This window comes from Nycticebus coucang, chromosome 21, assembly GCF_027406575.1.
Source record: "Nycticebus coucang isolate mNycCou1 chromosome 21, mNycCou1.pri, whole genome shotgun sequence".
In the NCBI taxonomy this organism is placed as follows: domain Eukaryota; kingdom Metazoa; phylum Chordata; class Mammalia; order Primates; family Lorisidae; genus Nycticebus; species Nycticebus coucang.
Genome location: NC_069800.1, coordinates 14,790,539 through 14,812,033, shown reverse-complemented (window position 1 = coordinate 14,812,033; position 21,495 = coordinate 14,790,539). Strand labels below are relative to the sequence as shown.

Sequence of the window (21,495 nt, the reverse complement as noted above, 5' to 3'; positions counted from 1 at the left end):
TTGCTGCCTGCGAATGACAAAATCCAACACTGAAGCAGAAATCGATGACCACGTCTCCGGGAAGCCCAAGTCACTGGAGGACTCTCACGGGATTTAATGTAGCTCACGTTTTTCAAATAAATTTCTTTTCTTTTTCTTTTTTTTTTTTTTGAGGTGATCATATGATTTTTATTCTTTATTCTGTTATGTGGTGTTTCACTTTTTTTTTTATTAAATCATAGCCGTGTACATTAGTATGATCGTGGGGCACCATACACTTGGTTCATAGATCGTTTGACACATTTTCATCACATTAGTTAACATAGCTTTCGTAGCATTTTCTTAGTTATTTTGCTAAGACCTTTACATTCCACATTTACTAGGATTCACATATACCCTTGTAAGATGCACCACAGGTATAATCCCATTAATCCCCCTCTCTCTACCTACCTCCCCCCTCCCTCCCCTCCCTTTCCCCCTTCTCCCTATTCTTAGGTTGTAACTGGGTTATAGCTTTCATGTGAAGGTCCTACATATAAATTTCTTGAAATGATAGTAACTGTGATGAAAAGGCCTGGGCTGATGTTTTTGTTTTGGTTTTTGTAAGTCAGGTTTATTAAGGTATCACTTTCACACAGTAAAATTCACTCTTCTTAATATATACTCTATGAATTTTGAAAGACACATGTGGTCACGCAGCCACCACCATCTTCAGTTCTAGCCCTGGGAACCACTGTGTGTTTTCTATTCCTGTATCTCTGCCTTTTAAAATGTTATATAAATGGAAACATAGACTATGTAGACTTTTAACTCTGGCTTAAATATTTGTGTGTAGGTTTTTATGAGAACGTAACTTCTCATTTTTCTGGGATAAACGCCCTGGAGCACAAATGCCAGGATAAGTGGTTAGCTGCATGTTCAGTTTGTAAAGAAACTACCAAACTGTTTTCCAGACAGTTTTCCAGCCCTACCATTTTACACACCCCACCAGGTATGTCTGAGTGATTCCACTTTGAAATTTTTGGTAAATTTCAGTGTTCCACTGCTGAAATTGTTAGATTCACTAAGTTTAAACATAGCTTTATTTCTGGAAGTGTCATTATGAACAACATTCTAATATAAACTAAGTCACTTACAAAAGGAAAAAGAAAATCAAACTCACGCTGGCCTTATTTCTTTTGCCCCCAGAAACTTTATACATCAGAAAACAATGGAGTAATGATGTTTACAAAGTTCTGGGAGAGGAAAACATGGGACTCGGGACTATCCAGCCAACATAGACAAGGGAGCCCTGGGAACAGATCCCCAGCACCACGAGGCCTGAGGAAAAACAAAGCAAAACAAGAAAGAAAAAACTATCATGAAATCCAGTCAACCCATAAACAAATCAAAATGAAGAATGGAATAGGAACATCATAATAAAAAATGGTGGGGAATTGGTGGGTGTTGCATCCTCTCAATCACAGACAATTACAGACTCACAACAACGGACGTGGCCTGTATCTACAAACCCTGAAAAGTAACAGTAATACAAGCAATGTAGATAATCAACAGACATAAAAATCATAATCAGCTCGTGTTTCATTGCAAAGAGTCAACAGTGCCCTAAATCGAAATTTATATGTGTATATTTCATACACATACAATGCTGTATATTTCTTTAGAGAAAACTTTTAGGTACTCATATTTCTGTGTGGTTGCTCAGCAATCTCTTTAGTTTTAATTCAATTCTTTTTTCTTCTGTTAAACATAAGGAAAATTCAGTTCCTCATATTTAACAGTGACATATATAATATCTGCCCCTTTTTAGTGAAGGCCTTTTTCTCATGTTCCTTAAACTATATAGAGAGACATCTAAGTTCCCCAAGGGTTAACGTGGTTTGGTCCCAGATGGTAAGATTTTGAGTGATTTGTTGCTTTCTTCTTTTACATTTCTAAAGGTCCTTGATTTCTTAATAATGTTGACGTCACTTTCATTAAAACAATACTGGCTTTTAAAAACGTAAATATCGGGCGGCGCCTGTGGCTCAAACGAGTAGGGCACTGGCCCCAGGTGCTGGAGGTGGCGGGTTCAAACCCAGCCCCGGCCAAAAACTGCAAAAAATAAATAATAAATAAATAAAATAAAAAATGTAAACAGACCTAAAAGGCATTTTTAAAAGCCATAAATCAAGTGTGTGGACATGTAGAATTTTCCAGGCGGAGCCAGACAAGAGAAAAAGCCCCAGAGGCTGCACCTGTCCAGTGTAAGCTGCTCATCCTGGAACCCAGGCACGGACACTCCTGAGGCGCTGGGTGTCTGTAGCTGAAGGTTTACCTCTCCTATACTCTACAGTTCTGGATTCCTGTTCTTCAAAATGCAAAATACCTAATTTCATGGATTTTCCTTAACAAAGGTTTACATAACTCTGACAGGGTGGCCAGCACTACACTAAATGCTTTCCAAATACAGTAAGAACCTCCACAGCTGACCACCTCCCTAAACTGACCACGTCTTCAGTGACCTAGTTTTCACAGACCAGATGTGCACCACATGTCCGTATCAGTACAACAGCCCTAGTTCCTCATGTCAACCACCTCCCTGGGTTGGCCAGTTTGTTACAGAAGTTCTGCTGTGACAACTCATTTAATCTTCATAACAACCCAAGGAGGTAGAGGCTGTGATATGCACACCCTTTATGGATATAAAAACTGGGGTACAGAGAAATGAAATAACTTAGTTGATAACTTGAATATCCCATTTTCAAACTACTAAGGATGATATTATTTTCTAGATAATCTCCATGTCACCTTTTTCATTCAGCCATCCAACTGATATTTGCTGGGTACTTACCAGGCATCCTTCCGGATTAATTCTCAGGAGGTGCTAAACAATGGAAATTGGTAGCAGTTTTAAAATAAGTAGAAAAACAGGAGAGAAGGAAGATTCAGCTTGCGCTTCCTCTGTTTCTCTGGGCTTTCCTCCATGTCCCTTGTGAGAGGCCCTGTGTGGGAGTGTAGCTCCAGGACAGCTCTGATCTGGGCCTCAAAATGACAGCTCCGAACCATGATTTCCATCAGTGGTTACACACGGGCCACCCAGCATCCAGTCTCTGTCCGCGTCAAGCGCGGCCTTTGTGTTAAATCCATGGTGTTTTTGTAAAAATCAAAATCAGGCTAATTAAGCCATTACTTAAATAGGTACAAACAAAAGGTTTGCATACATTTCTAATATTTATAGTGCTAATAATTCAGAAACAAATAATTACAGAAACCTTCAAAATTTCACAACCAACAGAATTCAAATCAACATGCGTTCAGGAAAAAAAAAAAGTGAAATGGCCAGAAAAAGATTTCTGGGCATCCTGTCTAGGACACCCTTCCAAGTTTTCTTTGCCTTTTATTGTCTTTGACCTATTTTACAAACCTGTAAGCTGTAGAAAATTTACAGTAGTGAAAATTATCCTGGTCCACATACATACAAATGCAGTGTGTTACATCCAGCAGAGACACCACCGGTTACCGCTCTGTGAGCAGGGATCAGTGTTACACCTAATTCGTAAATACACTTCAGCATTCCTGACTACCTCATGCATTTTAATTCTTCTTTGAACCAACTGTCATCTCTTACTGGCTCTTTCTGTAATGAATGAGTTAAAAATCTTTGACATAAATTCATTTTTATATTTGTACAAGAAACATAATTTTGCCTTTTCTAGAAATGATCCTTTAATATTCAATTAACATAGCAATTTAATATTCGTTTAATTAAAATGTAAGGTTTTGCTGATATGAGATCGCCTCTAAAATTCCTCCCTGGCAACAGGACCTGTCTCCCGTGGCAGTTGTGGCAACTGTGGACATAACTTTGTGACTCCCAGGGGCTCCCGCATCTGCATTTACACTGTGTGTTGTTGGGATTGTTATCCGGCCTACCCAATTCCTCAACCACCTGTTCCTCTCCTCCTGCTGTGCCTGGGCTACCCCTCCAGGCAGCCTTGGAATTGAGACTTCGTGATGAAGTATTTGGGTTGGTTTGACCTCTGCAACTTGTTCCTGAGGTCTACTTCACTAATTGGATGAAAGAGGGGTGAAAGAAGCTGGGAAATCAGGTGAATTAGGTTCTTGTCTCAGCCTCTGGACCTGCTCTAATACAGCAGCCACCGCCCATGGGGCTGAGACTTGAAATGTGGCTGGTGCAATTGAAGCGTGAAATTTTTATTTATTTAAATTACTTGTTTTTATTTGTTTTCAGTGACCGCCCACTCTTGACTCCGAGCCCAGGCGGCCCCATCCAACAAATTATTTGCGAGTTAATTACTTGCGTTTTCGTTTTCACCAAATCCGAAGTACCGAAGCATGGAATTTTTAACTTTTAATTTTAACTAAATTTAAAAACTGATGTTCAATGTAGTTATTTGAAAACATACTCTATCTGGAATGTCTTGGATATGTGAATCTGCTTTTTTTTTTTTTTGTAAGTATAAGCAACTTTATTACCTGTATAGGATGTGAATCTGCTTTTTAACCATACATTTTATGACGTCTAAATACAGAACAAGTTCTCCTAACGGTGAGGGTGGATGTAAAATATACACATACCTACATATATAAAAAGTGTTTTCCATGACAGTTTCTCTCTCAGATTCACACATGGGGCAAATGTAAAATACACTTTCAAAGTCTTTCAGAAAAAGAACGTAAAAGATCCCGCCAATGTTTTTTGTATTGATTACATGCTGAAATAATAACCTTTAGCGTATACTGGAAAAATATATTATTAAATCACTTCCACCTTTCTTTTTGTTTTTAAACGCAGTACTGAAATTTTAGGATCACATCAGCCACCCCACCCCTGGAACAGGCAGCTCTGGACGGGAATCCTCCCACCCTTCGGCACCTGTGCCTTCCTCACTATGCGGCCCCGGGGTGGTTGTGAGCTCCGCTTGTTGCGTTGGTTCCCTAGTCCCGGCACCTTTTTCTTCCTCCGAGGCGATCACGCCGCCTCCTTTCCCACGCACTGGCCAGGAGGGGTGCGGGGCTCCGCGCCCCGAGCGCCCCCTGCGCGCCGGAAGACCTTGCCGGAGAGCGGTGGCAGTTCCACACTCCCTCCGCCAGAGGGAGCTGCGTCGCTGCTCTCGTTGCCAGGCAACTCGTGGCCCGGAAGCAGTTCCGCGCCTCGCACCGCCCCGCGGCCGCTGCGTGCGGGGTGGCGGCGAGCCGGCCTCGGGAACTGCGGTGGCGAGATGACCACGCTCCGGGCCTTCACCTGCGATGACCTGTTCCGCTTCAACAACATGTGAGTGCAGCGCGCCCGCAGCCAGCCCTGCTGGGCGGGTCCCCGACTCCCGGCCCCGCAGCTCGGGCCGTGGCCGCGCCCCGCCGGCCGGACCCCTCACCCCGCCCAGGACTCGCCGATACGGGGCGCCTCCCTCGGGGCCGCGGCACCCGGGCTGGACGCGCGCCGGCCTTGGTGACCTTGGCCGAGGTGCTGGTGGGCGGGGGCGGCGCTCACGCGGCCTCTCAGGGTCGCTGTCGGGACGCGCTGAGCGGGGAGGAGGAGGAGTGGGGGGCCCCAAGCCCCGACCCCGCCTGACCCCGCGGCTGCCGACCGTAGGGGGGGGAGGAGGAGGAGGAAGAGTTGGGGGGCCCCCGAGCCCGCCTGACCCCGCGGCTGCCGACCGTAGGGGGGGAGGAGGAGGAGGACGAGTTGGGGGGCCCCCGAGCCCGCCTGACCCCGCGGCTGCCGACCGTAGGGGGGGAGGAGGAGGAGGAAGAGTTGGGGGGCCCCCGAGCCCCGACCCCGCCTGATCCCGTGGCTGCCGACCGTAGTGGGGGAGGAGGAGGAGAAAGAGTTGGGGGGCCCCCGAGCCCGCCTGACCCCGCGGCGCCGACCGTAGGGGGGGAGGAGGAGGAGGAAGAGTTGGGGGGCCCCCGAGCCCGCCTGACCCCGCCTGATCCCGTGGCTGCCGACCGTAGGGGGGGAGGAGGAGGAGGAAGAGTTGGGGGCCCCCGAGCCCGCCTGACCCCGCCTGATCCCGTGGCTGCCGACCGTAGGGGGGGGAGGAGGAGGAGGAAGAGTTGGGGGGCCCCCGAGCCCGCCTGACCCCGCGGCGCCGACCGTAGGGGGGGAGGAGGAGGAGGACGAGTTGGGGGGCCCCAAGCCCCGACCCCGCCTGACCCCGCGGCTGCCGACCGTAGGGGGGGGAGGAGGAGGAGGAAGAGTTGGGGGGCCCCAAGCCCCGACCCCGCCTGACCCCGCGGCTGCCGACCGTAGGGGGGGGAGGAGGAGGAGGAAAAGTTGGGGGGCCCCCGACCCCGCCTGATCCCGCGGCTGCCGACCGTAGGGGGGGAGGAGGAGGAGGACGAGTTGGGGGGCCCCGAGCCCCGACCCCGCCTGATCCCGCGGCTGCCGACCGTAGGGGGGGAGGAGGAGGAGGACGAGTTGGGGGGTCCCGAGCCCCGACCCCGCCTGATCCCGCGGCTGCCGACCGTAGGGGGGGAGGAGGAGGAGGAAGAGTTGGGGGGCCCCGAGCCCCGACCCCGCCTGATCCCGCGGCTGCCGACCGTAGGGGGGGAGGAGGAGGAGGACGAGTTGGGGGGCCCCGAGCCCCGACCCCGCCTGATCCCGCGGCTGCCGACCGTAGGGGGGGAGGAGGAGGAGGACGAGTTGGGGGGCCCCGAGCCCCGACCCCGCCTGATCCCGCGGCTGCCGACCGTAGGGGGGGAGGAGGAGGAGGAAGAGTTGGGGGGCCCCGAGCCCCGACCCCGCGGCTGCCAACCTTAGGGGGGAGGAGGAGGAGGAGAAGTGGGGGGCCCCGAGCCCCGACCCCGCGGCGGGCTCCGCGAAAGCGCTGGCCGCGGAGGGCGGCTGCGCGCGGCGGGATGAGTCCGCTGCGGCCAGTCCCTGGTAGGGATGGTTAAACTGTATCTGGGCGCGATAACATTGTCATCCCTGTGCCGGGTGGAGCTGGTGCGCTCGTCGCCACTGTAGTTCTGTTTTTAGGTTTAGTTACTGTAGCTGCGCGTCCGGCGCAGACTTTCGTCTTTTGCGAAGAGTGGGGGTGGGGTGGGGTGGGCAGGTGAGGCTCCCAGCACGCAGTTACGCAGGATCTTTACCTTTTTTTTTTTTTTAACTTTTATTATGAAAATTTCTGAGCATTTAGGAAAGTTGAAAGACTTTTACCGTGAACTTTTTTTTTTTTTAGAGACAGAGTTTCAAGCTGCTGCCTGGGTAGCGTGCTGTAGCGTCACAGCTCACAGCGACCTCAAACTCTTGGGCTTAAGCGATTCTCCTGCCTCAGCCTCCCAAGTAGCTGTGACTACAGGTGCCTGCCCCAATGCCCGGCTACTTTTTGGTTGCGGTTGTTGTTGTTTTAGGTGGCCTGGGCCGGGTTCGAGTGTATGTGGCCGGCGCCCTAATCACTGAGTTACAGGTGTTGCCACTTACTGTGAACTTTTTAGACACTCCACAGTTGACATTTGGCAGCATTGACTTCCTCACATACTTCTCTATCCATCTGTCATCCAGAGCCACTTTTAAAAACAGGACCAAGTGCTTCAAGATTCAAGTGGGAGGAGGGTAGGAAGAAGGGACGTTGAGGTGAGGTAGCTGGAAACATTTCAGAGAGGGGTGAGCCTTGAAGGGTGGGCAAAGTGTTGGTAGGTGAGAAGGAAAGACATTCTGGAGAAGGAAGCAGGTTTGAAGGTGGGCAGATTTGAACTGTGCTCTCCCTGCTGGGATCAGTGTGGATATAGTGGTTGGTTTCTGTCACTGAGCAGTCAGGGAGAAACAGGCAAATTCGGACTTTGGTTTCATCGTTGAGTGGTTTAGGCTTGATCTTGTAGGAAGAATTTCCTCTTTTTTTTTTGGAGACAGTCTCATTATGTCACCTTCAGTACAGTGACGTAGCATCACAGCTCACAGCAACCTCAGACTATTGGGCTTAAGTGATTCTCTTGCGTCAGCCTCCCAAGTAGCTGGGACTACAGGCGCCCGCCACAATGCCCAGCTATTTTTTGGTTGCAGTTGTCATTGTTGTTTAGCTGGCCGAGCCAGGCTTGAACCTGCCAGCCTCTCTGTATGTGGCTGGCGCCCTATCCACTGCACTACGGGTGCCGAGCCAGTAGTAAGAATTTTCTATTGGGCCTGTCGGGGTCAAAGCAGCATAGCTACTGTGACTTATGTCAAGAGTTTTATGTAATCCAGTTAATCCCCACAATTCTCTGCCTGCATTTTATACATGAGTAAACTAAGGTTTTGCAAGCTCAAGTGCATCGCCCAGGTGACGGGCTCCCTGAGGTGGGAGTGAGTAGAGCAAGGCCTCCTACCCAAGAAGATGGCTCTGGAGCAGTGGTCCTTAAAAAGAGTTGGGCCCTGAAACTTCTCGGAGAATCTGAGCTGTTTGCCAAACTCCCAGCCACTGAGCTCTGTGGGGTGTGAGTTCACTAGAGGAGATAAACCTGGCAGGTGAGCCCTTTGGAAGACCTTAGCAGTGGCCCAGAGATGATGACTTGACAGAGGCCGCAGTGTGGGAGCTAACAGGGTGCCTTGAAGCCTCAAGAATAGACAAGACATTGGTGAATCAGGTTTAGCTAACGAGCTAGGAGGGGACACCACTGCTTTACAGAAGGAACACACACAGGACCACTTACAATAAACAATAGATTTTAGAGAATCATCTGGCTTGTTAATAACGCCCTCTCCAGAATATGCCAATAGGGGAGCCCCAACTTCCTCCCCATTTTCTTACTGCTTTAATGAGGGCATTTTGGTAGAAACCTCAGAATTTCTCAGATTTGTCATTGCAGTAGGAATTGAAAGAAGAAATGGATATAAAACATTTTACTAATTTAACAAGTATTCTTGGAAAAATAGCTGAGTGCCTACTGTGTGCCAATGCTAGATATGCAGCAATGAACAACAAAAAAAAGTTGGTGTCTTTGTGGAACTACATTTTAAAGGGGAAACAAATACACATAGAACCTAGTGTTAAGTACAAAGGAAAAAATGGAAGCAGGGAAAGGAAATCGTTCAAGGAAGGTGTCTTTGAAGAAGGGCCTAGGGAAAGTGGTGAAGTGAGAAAGGGAGTTAATGTGGATATAGGGGCAGGGAAGCTTCCAGGCAGAGGGGAGGATGGTAAGTACAGAGATATCAGTTTCGAATAGGATAAGGAGGTGAGCCAGGCTGGGGTAGAGTGAACACAGGCATCTAAGGGGACAACGTCAGAGAGTTGCAAGGGGTAGGTCTTGGAGCAGCCTTCATAGGAGTTGAGCTTCTCTGCCAAGTGCGCTGAGGAACCCAGGTAGAGAGGTCACATAGGCATCTGGGTATAAGGGTCTCAAGATTAGGTCTGAACTGAAGGTAGTCGTTTGGGGTCAACACTGTAGCTGGTGAAAGGTGACCTGGAGGGTGGGTTGTCATTGATGGAGTGAGCATAGAGTCTTCAGAATGGCATCTCAGGGCATCAAGTGTTAGTGTTAAGAAGACTGAGTGGCTCAGTGAGGTGGGAAGAAACCTGCTGGCAGGTCTCAGAAGCCCAGTGAAGAGAGGGTTTCAGGCAGAGGGAGTGGGGAACTCACCAAAAGCTTCTGAGGGAGACGTGTACATCATATTTGTACACTTCTTCCAGGAAAGAGACAGAATTAAAGATGCAGACGCAAGAGAGAGAAAATTGCAGGCCCCAGTTCCAAGTGGCGGGAGGAGGGCCCACACCAGCACTCTGCACAGCGGCCCAGCCAGTAGCAGTAGCATGTGGGTGCAGAGGCGCATAGTGGGCGGTTCCGGGCTGGACTTGGTGAAGGGTTTCTCCTCAATTGCTGAATTTTCTTTGTGATGAAATAGGCAGCAGCTGAGATAGAGAAGGGACCTTTTGGGGAGTGGAGGGGAGGCTGGAGGACATGAAGCAGTTATTGAGAAATGTGGGAGCCTGCTGCTCCAGATGGGGGGCCCCAAGGTTGTTTTGAGAATGCTGCAAGGTCAGAGTAATTTTCATGATAATCCTGAGATGATTTTTTGCCCTTTCCACCCTCATTCTCCTAACATCTGCATCTGGAGTTTTCCAGATGTGTGATCTTTCAATAGCAAGGATGCTTGAGACTCCACTGTCTTTTAAGGAGGACTTCGCAAAATCATTAAAACAATGTCATTGTTGTCATTAATTTTTTGTTTTGGAAATACAGTGAATTTTTCGTACAGTTACTTATTATGTTACCATGTAATTGATTTATTTTTAAATGAATATTTTTAAAATTAAGTATCAACAGATATAACCCACATAAACAAAAGTTCTTTGGGGGTCTAGAATAATTTTTTAGTGTAAATGGGTTCTGGAGACAACTTGGAGAACTGCTGGACTACAAAAATATAGTATGCCTCTCTGGCAGGGTCCCGAAGAAGAATGTGAGTAGAGATGGGAAGAGGAACAACTGAGAGTAGCTGGGTTTGAGCCTGGCAAAGTACCGACTTCACTAATTGAATAGTAAAGTGAAGGGCAGAGCGGTGGGGATGGAGGAATGCAGACTTGGCACCGGTGCGATGAGATGGTGAGGCATCCAGGCACCAGGGCCTGGCTGGGGAGGCATCCTTTGAGAGCAATTCAAAGTATAGGAATGGGGGTGGTGGGGAAAGAGGTGGGAATGCAGAGGAGAAGTGGGGTGTGAAAACTGAGTTGGGGGAGGGCCCGTGTAGACAGCAGAGTCAAGGAGAAAGTGTTGACGAAGAGCCAATCCTTGTAGTCAGATGCCACAGCAGTGAGTCTGAGCCTTCAGTATGGGATTCATGCCTTTTTGGTCCGCGGTTTCATTAACAAGTTATTGTCATTTAGAAAATGCCATTAACTGATGTAGATTTATTAACTTTAAACTATTTTGTAAAGCAGCAGCAGTTAAATGAAAATGTATAAATACCTTTATGTATAGTCACTGTGACAGCTCATCAGGGCCCTGAAGTTGGTTGTCGGGGAAGCCTGTTGTTTCTCTGCCACACCCTGCTTTTAGTTTAGCAGCTTATTTAAACTGGTTTTTGTAAACACTGCTTACTGTTGACATTTCGTTTCTTTCAGTAACTTGGATCCACTTACAGAAACTGTATCCTTTTGTAAAAAAAAAGTTGAATAAAGATCTACTAAGAGTAAAGAAAATGGGGAAACAAGGAAAAAACAGACTGGAATGCTGAAAAAGTTTTTTTTTTTTTTTTTTTTGTAGAGACAGAGTCTCACTGTACCGCCCTCAGGTAGAGTGCCGTGGCGTCACATGGCTGACAGCAACCTCCAACTCCTGGGCTTACGCGATTCTCTTGCCTCAGCCTCCCGAGCAGCTGGGACTACAGGCGCCTGCCACAACGCCCGGCTATTTTTTTGTTGCAGTTTGGCCGGGGCTGGGTCTGAACCCGCCACCCTCAGCATATGAGGCCGGCACCCTACTCCCTGAGCCACAGGCGCCGCCCGGAATGCTGAAAATTTTAAAAACTTGTAGGCCAGGAAATAACGTAAATAACCCTGAAAGCGATTTAAAAACAAAACAAAACAAAAAACTGAGAGCAAGAGTTGTCTTAAATCTTCCTGACAAACTGTTAACATAAAGAGCTCATACCAAACTCTAACATTACAACTCCCCACCCACCTTGCCCTCAGTAGTGAGCACGGCTGTGGCTTATTTCTCTGTGATATGAACAAAGTGCAGGTGAACAGTCCCAGGTGAGCCATGGTTCTATGGAGTCACCAGTGACTGCTCTGTGCAGTTTAACCAGGGTGGCTGCCAGAGCAGACAGCATCACATCCACGTTCCTGGCAGCAGAACCAACAGAGGGGAAGGTCAGAAGAGTACCTTTGGGAAGTCGCACAGCCCTCCTTTGTCTCATTTACCTGCACCTGTCTCTTGCCCCTACCAGTCTAGTCCTGTCTACAATCCAGACATGTCCCAGCTTTAAACTGGGATTTGCTTCTAAAATGAATAAAGGATTTTTGGTAACAATTAGCAGTCTCCATTATGCTGCTAGTAAAAGATGCTCGGATTATGCTGCCATAACAAACAATAACCCCGTATCCTCAGTGGCTTAAAACACAAAGTTTGATTTCTGGGTTATGCTCTATTGCTATTGCAGGTGGGTAGGAGGATTCTATTACCTGACAGTTTACCAAAAGAGGGCACATAGAGGCTGATGAACATACTAAAGAGTTTGGTTTCACCAAAGACAAGCGATTAAAACCACAATGTGGTGCTGTGTTTTGTTTCAACTCATTCAGGATTTTAAAAACGATAAACTCAATGCTAATGATGGTGAGGGGAAAGAAACAGTCCCAGGAATTGCTAGTGTCAGTAGAAACTGCTGCTGTCTTTCTGGAAGGCACTTTGGAAATGTAATACTCAGTAATTCCATTTCTTCAAAGCTTAGAATAAAAAATAGAGACAGTATATGTCAGGGGTTGGTGAACTAAAGCCTGTGGGCCAAATCTGGTCCACTGCCAGTTTTCATAAATTAAATTTTATTGGGAGACATCTGTGCTGGTTAATTTACAGTAGAACCTCCACAGTTGACCACCTCCCTACATTGACCACCTCCTTAACTTTCATAAATGGACATGTACCACATGTACTCAGTATACAGTAGGCCTGGTTCCTTATGTTGATGGCCTCTGTGTGTGGACCAGTTTGTTAACAGTCCCTTGGGTGGTCAACTTCCAGAGGTTCTATTGTATATTTTGTTTGCGGCTTTTATAGTTGGAGTAATTGGAAGAGAAACTATAGGATCCAGAAAGCCTAGCATATTTATTATCTGGCCTTTTACAGACACAGTTTGCAAACTGAGTCACATCATTGCAAAAATTATTTATTGTAAGAGAATTATAGTATTAAAAATGTGGAGTAACATTCATATGCAATAAAGAAATTGGTAAGTAAATTAAGGTATATTAATGATAGATTTTAAAAGCTTTTTGAGAAAATAGAAAGGACCCAGCTGTCCTGTCAGGAGACAGGACATTTAAATTGTTTTTTTACACAAGGAAATGCTATACAGAAATAAAAAGTAACTACAGGTACAGGCAACAATAGGACTATGTATCAGAAACAAAGTTGAATAGAAAAGGCAAACAAAATATAAAGTCATTTGTGTTTTAAAAATTATGGTTGATTAAGGATATCACCAGTTTAAAAAAGTAAAAGCTTTTTGAATTTCAAATGACACAAAAATTTTCACTGTATGGTAAGGGAAAATTAGAATGCAAATCAACTTACATTGTGTAATTCTGATGACTTTTAAAATTCACAGTAAAGTCCTTAATCCAGAAGAGTCCGTATTTGAAAGTCACTTGTTGGGTCCTTGAGGAGAGGTGGGTAGGACTGTCTGGGGCTCCTCCGTTAGCCAGAGGAGAGATGGTTCCATGTGCATCAGTGGCTGGCTGGCTTGCCATGTTAAGGGTTGCATTTGAGAAGTACTCAAAATAATGACTGTCAGAAGAGATTCTGAAGAATTTAAGATTGGACGGGTTTTCTAGGAACTCTTTTTAATTTAAAAATGTGTGATTAATGTTGTCATGTCAAAATTGCATCAGAAAGCTTCACTAAGAAGAATTAGAGGAATGAGCACATGTGAGGACATCTTCCACTGGAAGAGTTAAGTCGTGAGCAAAGGACTCAGGTGTTTACTCTGAATATACTTGATTCCTTGAGTCAGCTTTTGTCTGCAGTAGCAGAAATGGAGAATTTGAATCAGTGGAGAGAAAAAACGGGGTAATTGTTAAGTTGCCCCTGGAAGGAGTTTAAGTTGTAAAGTTACTTTCACAGTCTGATAGCTGTAGCCAAAGTAGGAACTAGCCATTAATTTTCAACGTAATTCTGGAAACATAAATGTCCTTAGCATCCACTGTGCGCCCATACCAGGGAAGGAGTGTGACGTTCATCATCTAAGGAACGAGTAACAGCAGCAGGTGATGTAAACAGAGGTTTAGTTACAGTGTGATCAGTAGAGAAACAGGTTGTAGAGCTTTGGAGTCCTGACTCCATTCCACACGTGAAGTTGTATTTATCCAGGCTATTTTGTTAAAAATCAGCCAACCTAAATATTTCAAGTCATACAGAACTGGGGATAAAGTAACAATATACGTTTTAAAGGAAGCTTTTTTTCAAAATATCCCTTTAATAAAGAAAACATTTTACTGTCCATTGCTTTTTACGCTCCTTAATAAGACTCTAGTATGGGATTCCCTTTTACTTACAGTACCTCGCCCACTGGCCAGAGTATTTCATCGTTGCAGAGGCTCCTGGTGGAGAATTGATGGGTTATAGTAAGTATAATACCACTAGTGTCTTGGGGGCCAGTTAAGATTTTGATTAGGTTTCAACCTGATTGTTTTAGACTGCAGGATTGGAATATAATCATGAAGACTATAATTTTATTTCCTTTTCAACCATTTGACAACCCACTGATCTCTGCTATGTTTTAGGTATTGTGCTAGGCCCAGGGGATGCAGCAGTGAACCAGACAGACATGGGCTCAGTCTTAGATCTTTCATTCTACATTAAATTTCTACATGCTTTACTTGGGACATAATGCAGGATTGCAGCATCTTCATTGAATGAGTAGCATTACTAATGAAGATTCAAGCTGTGAACTGTCTCAGTTTTATGTATACACATACTGCAACATGTAGATATCTGAAGAAAGTGAATGCCCTGGTTCTTTGTTCAAAACTAGTTGTGTTTTATAGCCGGGCGTTGTGGCGGGCGCCTGTAGTCCCAGCTACTCGGGAGGCTGAGGCAAGAGAATTGCTTAAGCCCAGGAGTTGGAGGTTGCTGTGAGCTGTGTGAGGCCACGGCACTCTACCGAGGGCCATAAAGTGAGACTCTGCCTCTACAAAAAAAAAAAAAAACTAGTTGTGTTTTTAGTATGGCATTCTTTTTTGTGTATCATTCCTTTTTTAAAAAAACTATTTCTAATTCTGATTTTAGAAAAACTTCGAATTTTAAAACTGCATGTTACATTTACAAGTTTCTAATAAAGGCACTAATCATCAGCTAGACTACCTCATTAAAAATTGAAACTTGTCATTAGTTTCCTTTATAATAAAAATATACCGAACAGCACTTCTTTGTTTATGAGTAAATTGGCGTGTCTAATTACTAAATGTGATTTGTTGCTGTTTACAGTTATGGGTAAAGCAGAAGGCTCAGTAGCTAGAGAAGAATGGCATGGGCATGTCACAGCTCTGTCGGTTGCCCCAGAATTTCGACGTCTTGGTTTGGCTGCTAAACTTATGGAGTTATTAGAGGAGATTTCAGAAAGGTGAGCTCCTGTTTTTTACATATACTTGTTGATTTATGTACCCCTAAGTCTTTCATTCTCTCTTGTGAACATAAGATTTTTTTTCCCTCTTGAGAAAAAAATATGAACTATCATGCTTTAGTTTACAGGAATTTCATTTTCAGTCTCTAGGAGTCCTGACAACAGTTCTGTGTAATTGTTTGTTTTTGCCATTGAGGAAAATTAAGGCAAAGTGATGGGATACCTGTAATAAGCCTGTAAGTTGGGTGACTGATGGGCTCGAACACTAGCTCTGAAGGTTTCTCTTAGTAGTCTTGCCATTATAGCATACGTTCCCAAATTCTCTGCTAACTCTGCGTTGGCATCTGAGTAAATTTTTAGTGCTCCTAAGTCAAAAGAAAATAGTTTTCAGTAATTATGTTCTGTTTAATAAGTATTTACAGTCTAAAAGCTAGTAGTCATTTAGAAATACATGAATAAATTGAAGGAAAAATATTTTTATTTTATTCTTAAAAAAACTATGGTCACCTACTAATAAGATGTGTACACCTGTTGGGCACTCAGACCCGGAGACATCCAGCACAACCACGCGCATTGCTGTTTCACAGTAATTTTCATGTGGTGCTGGGTTTTTTAATCACAGCAACTGCCAGAAACCCAGATTTATAAAAATAAAAATGTCATTGAAAGGAATGTAGTATGATCTAATGTTGAATTTGTGAACCATTTCAAACATTTGAAATATCCCATGGCACCTGCGCTGAGTTTGGGGCACCTTGGGGTGCCTCAGTGCAGTCTGGGAACTATCAACATTATGGCGTTTGTTTGTTTTTTTTTAAAGAAAAGACCTGTTGTATATAGCAAACACCCTCACTATTATGAGCTAAAAGTGATACAGTAATTAAAAGGGAAAGCTCCTGTCCCCATCTCCCATTCGAGAAGAAATGAGAGAGATGTGTATAAGCTCGATGTCAGGCTGCCATATCTTTCTCCACTGTAAATGCCAAAAAGTATAGTAGGAAGGAGAGTAATAGTTGAGGAAAAGGGCTTTTGAGGCTTAATTTTCACTTAATTGTTAAATTTATTAAAGAGAAGTTTAAAGAAGTAACTGTAGCTTGACAAATGGTCTTAGCCAAGTTAGAGAAGAGAAGAAACAGTATTATCTGAAAAAGAAGTTAACTCTAGTTTTAAAGTTCTCTCCAGGCTGAACAAGGAAGGGAAGAAAATTTTTAGCAAGATTATAAGGACAAACCTTGTTGAAAAAAGGTATTTGGCATTATTGTATAGTGAATAGGGAGTTAGGAAATGGGTTCTCATGGGTTCTAACTAGCCATGACCTTGTGCATGTGATTTAATGTATTTATAACAAGCTTCTCTGTCTCTTTAAGTCGAAAACCACTAACTTATCAGTTTCTAAACCTTCATTATTTTAGAACAGTTGCTAAGATTTAAGTAAATATATACATTAAAAATAGAAATAGTATATAATTTCCAAACAAGTAGAGGAGGAAATAAAATCAAATAATGAAATCAATCCCAAAGGAAAAAAAAAAAAAGGAAATTAAACTGATAAAGCAAAACACGAAACAGGGATGGTAGCTATAAATCCAATTATTGTCAGTAATTACACAGTAAATATTAATGGGCTAGTGATTCCAGTGAAAGGATAAAAATTTTCAGAACCATATTCTATTTATAAGAAATAGGTATAAAGATTAACATACAGGAAGACTGAAAGGAAATTTTAAATTACTGTGCAAACTCTAACCAACAGTTACCATACTTATATTAATAATAGTTACATTATAGTTGATTAAGTATTACTATTTTTTTAAAAGGCCACTATTCCACTACTAGGCATCTACCCAGAAGAAAAAAAATAATTTTATCATAAAGACATTTGCACTAGATTGTTTATCGCAGCTCAATTTACAATCACCAAGATTGGTAACAACCTAAATGCCCATTAACTCAGGAATAGATTAACAAACCGTGGTATATGTATAACATGTAATACTGTTCAGCTGTGAAGAAGATGGTAACTTACTTAGATCTTTTGTATTAACCTGGATGGAGTTGACACATTCTTCTCAATAAATTATCAGAGAATGGAAAAGCAAATATCCAATGTATTCAATAGTAATATGAAGCCAGTAGACGGTCTAATTCATGCCCACAAAGGAAAAAAATTCAATTCAAGTTGGGGGAGGGTGAAGAAGGGGTGGATTGGCGTGCTCCTATTTAATGGGCACAATGTGCCCAAATTTGGGTGCAGGACACAGCTACAAGAGAGACTCTACCTAACAAATTCAAATAGTGTGACCTGGTTGTTTGTACCCTCACATTAACCTGAAATTTAAAAAAAGGGTCCTTGCATAGTGATAAAAATTCTACTCTGTATGTATACTATGGAATACTACTAAGCCATGAAAAAGGATAAATTAAGGACTTTTGCAACAGTTGGGATGGAACTGGAGACCGTTATCCTATGTGAAGTATTTAAAGAATGGAAAAACAAACACGCTTGCTATTAAACTGGAACTAACCAATGAGCACATATGTGCAGAGAGGGAAGTACAACAGTAGAAATCAAGCAGGGGGGTAACAGGTACAGTGAACACTGGCCAGGGGATAGGTGCACTTACAACCCTGACTCAGGCATAACAAAATCAACACATGTAACCAAAAATATCTGTATCCCTGTAATATTTTGGGGAAAAAAATTTACTCCATCATGGTGTAACATTTAAAAATTTTATGTACCCAGTGACATAGATTCAAAGTAAAAATGCAAAAATGGTCAAAACTACAAGAAATAGGTCATTATCATGGGAGATTTGAACATGCTTTCTGATGAAATTGGTTATTAGCATAGAACAAAGGTAAGTTTTTTCTAGATCAGATAGTAAATATTTAGGTTTTATAAGCCAGCTAACGTGTCCTGCGTTTTATTTTCCTTCTTTAAAACAAATGTTCAAAGTTGCAGAAACCATTCTTAGTTTGAGGACAATACCAAAACAGGTTGTAAGCCAATCCCTGCTTTAACTTCCCACAAAGCTATGGAACAGAATCTGAGAATCACCCAAGAATACGTGGATTTTAACATACCTCAGGAGTCACTGCAGATCAGGACATTGTTCAGCTAAAGTGGTGGGACAACTGGATATCCACATGGGAAGAAACACAACTCAATCCCAGATTTGTTAAAAATCTGTATGTGAAAAGCGAAACTAAAAATACAGGCGAGTGTCTCCATGACCTCTTAAACAAGCGTATGGAGGGCTGACGTAAGGCTCAGCTATTCAGCTTCACAGAAGTAACTTTATCGAAAGACACTAGGAAGACAATGACAAGACAAACCACAAATTGAAAGAGCAAATTTGCAAAATCCTTACACAGTGTTACGTATCCAGAGTAACTGAATGATTCATAACCTGTAAGATGGGAAAAATAAAAACGTCTGATGTGCTGAGCCTTGCTCCTATGGAAGTGGAGTCCCAACTATTTCTCTGAGAGTGTAAGTTGGTACAAGTTGGTTGGAAACAGCTACCACTAAAGTTGAAGATGTGCACACCCTATGACACAGCAATGGCACTCATAGCTAGACCTGGGTTACCGTACCATGAGACTGAAAAGAAGTATTTACGGCAGCATCGTTTCTAACAGTAAAAACTGGAGATGTGTATCAGTAGGACCATGGATGACCATGTTGTTGAGTGTGCAACAGAACGCTAAACAAAGTGAAGACGAGCAAGCTCCAGCCCACGAGGCCGACTCCAACAATACTGACTTCCAGAGGCCAATCACAGGACATACCATGTGTGATTCCATTAAAGTTCATAAGCAGGAGAAACTGTAACAGGTAGTGATCTACAGCGGAAAGCGAGGAGGTAGTAGTATGGGCTCCAGAGTCAAGGCAGGGAGGCTTCGGGGCGAGTGAGGGGATGCTAGTGACCCGAGGGACCTGAGAGCTTCAGGGTAACCGTTGTCCTGTAGCCACACTTGGACCATTGCCACATAGGTGCCTGTTTCATAATCTTCTGTTTGTACATGTGGGTGAAAAAACTACGCTATGACTACTCTAGAAAATGAACACGTCAGTTACTATGACGTAAAATATATAGGAATTCAGGAATTGGAGCCAGGTAGCCGAATTGTTTTTTTAAAAAGGTTTTTTGAATTTATCTTTTAAGAAAACATGTATTGTAGCTTTTGAAAAACACAAGAGTCCTGTTTCTGTACTGTGAAGTAACTGTCCTAAATCCTAAGTAGTAAAAACTACCATGTAAAGCTTCACGGTCCTAATTCCATTATACTTTGAGTAGTGGTCAAAGCCAAGTAAGAACAAGTGTTATTTTAAAAAATATATTTCTATTACTTTTTTGGGTTTCTCATATTCTAACATTTTCCTTTTCTTTTTTTAAAAGAAAGGGTGGGTTTTTTGTTGATCTGTTTGTGAGAGTATCGAACCAAGTTGCAGTCAACATGTACAAGCAGTTGGGCTATAGCGTGTACAGGACGGTCATAGAATACTATTCAGCCAGCAACGGGGAGCCCGACGAGGATGCTTACGGTGAGTGCCCTCCCATGGCACTGTCCCCGAGAGGAAACGGAAACATTTACATAAATACTTAAAAGAATCATGTTTGGCCTCAATACTTAAATCTCCTTTAACTGCCTTTATGAACCTGTTAGTCATTATCTTATTTTCCGTAAATTGACTTACTGTGCTACAGTACGAACATTTGCCTCATGAGCTGAATCCTGGGGAGGGTTTGGTTAGTATCTGATATACTTCCAATTGGCACATTTATTTATAAATACATTTTCTTAAAAGCCTGGTGGAAGTAGGGGTAGGGAACAAAACCTCTTTTCAGAACCTTTCCTATGTACTTTAAATTTGACATGAAATGTCAATGTATTTGGTTGTTCACATTGAAAATTTGCTTCCTTGCAGACATGAGGAAGGCACTTTCCAGGGACACAGAGAAGAAATCCATTATCCCGTTACCTCATCCCGTGAGGCCTGAAGACATCGAATAACCCTGGGCAGTGGTTCTCAGGCAGATGCTCCAAATGTTATGTGGACAATATTATTTTCATTGGGTGATCTTGGAGTTCTACTGGAGAAAAATAATTTAGGTCTGAAAGACTTGATGAAAATACAGGTTATCAACTTACTTTAAATCTCATTGTTTTCAATTAGCAATATCATACCTATTAAAGCTGTTCTCTGTAATAAATTCAATCAAAAAGGCAACTGGGTCAGAAGGAAACATATCATGGTTCATAACATTCACTGTGTCGTAGGGAAAAGACTTGCTCCAGTCTCCTGCTAAATTGTGCCTGAGAACCACTGCTGCATATATATATATATATATATTTTTAATTTTGTATTGAACTATTGAAGCTTTAAAAGCATATATGAAATGTATAAATCTAAGATGTATAATGAAATACATTGTTGACTATGAATGTTTTCTGGAAGTTCATTTATAAAACTAAATCAGGATTGTGAAATATGTGATTTTTAAATTTGTAATTTTTATATATAGTATTTTTAAATGCATGCTCAAAACAATCCCTGCCCAGCATTCTCAAGCTTCCTTCTTACTGTGTAGTAAATTCTTCCCAGTTACTTGTTCTTATATTGTTAGTCCTGGATCTTTTCTCTTCTTACAGTACTTTGCTTAAATCCTCTTTCTAAATATAAAAAGATGCTGAGGTTTTTTTTTTTTTTTTTTAAGAGGAAAATGAACCTAATTCTTAAAGAAAGGACATGTAACTCTTATCACAGGCCAACCACATATTTCCCTATGTAGTTTTTATCACCTGTAATATCTGAAAATACCCAGTAAGTAAAATATGTAACTAAAGAAAAATCCACAGGAAATGATTAAAAAGCTTTTACTTTGAAGGGACTTACTTTGATGGAATTGAGGGTAGGAGTGCAGTGAATTGTTTTCTCACGAGACAATACCTCTTTCCAGCATCTCACACTAGTACTTAAGCTTGCTGTAACACACACTATATTGAGAACATCACTGATCTTTGCACTGATCTTTGCCTGTGTATACATGCAGCATTAACAGAAGAGGTCATTCTAGAAAGAGGGTAATTGTCTTTCATATTAACTTTCTGTTCCTGTTTTAATTTCCCCTTAACTCTGGACTATCAGAAGCAGTGGTTCTCAACCTTCCTACTGCCGCAATGTATTTTCATTGTTAAAAAGGGGTCACAACCCATAGGTTGAGAACCAGTGATCTAAAGGATAT

At 43.2% G+C, this 21,495-nt stretch overlaps 1 protein-coding gene and 1 long non-coding RNA gene across 2 annotated transcripts; one reads left to right on the top strand and one right to left on the bottom strand.

Moving 5' to 3' along the window:
* Nucleotides 1-1,091: 1,091 nt before the first annotated feature.
* LOC128573818 (uncharacterized) lies at nucleotides 1,092-5,079 on the bottom strand. The gene is made up of 3 exons (XR_008376556.1): nucleotides 4,874-5,079; nucleotides 2,813-2,845; nucleotides 1,092-1,299 (listed from the first exon to the last, which is right to left on the bottom strand). It is a non-coding gene; the product is annotated as an uncharacterized LOC128573818 (long non-coding RNA).
* A 54-nt stretch (nucleotides 5,080-5,133) lies between these two features.
* NAA20 (N-alpha-acetyltransferase 20, NatB catalytic subunit) lies at nucleotides 5,134-20,690 on the top strand. The gene is made up of 6 exons (XM_053574265.1): nucleotides 5,134-5,257; nucleotides 11,022-11,046; nucleotides 14,153-14,243; nucleotides 15,106-15,241; nucleotides 19,648-19,793; nucleotides 20,178-20,690. The coding sequence occupies exons 1-6, from the start codon at nucleotides 5,205-5,207 to the stop codon at nucleotides 20,261-20,263; spliced, it is 537 nt and encodes a 178-aa protein (XP_053430240.1). The 5' UTR covers nucleotides 5,134-5,204; the 3' UTR covers nucleotides 20,264-20,690.
* Nucleotides 20,691-21,495: the final 805 nt, after the last annotated feature.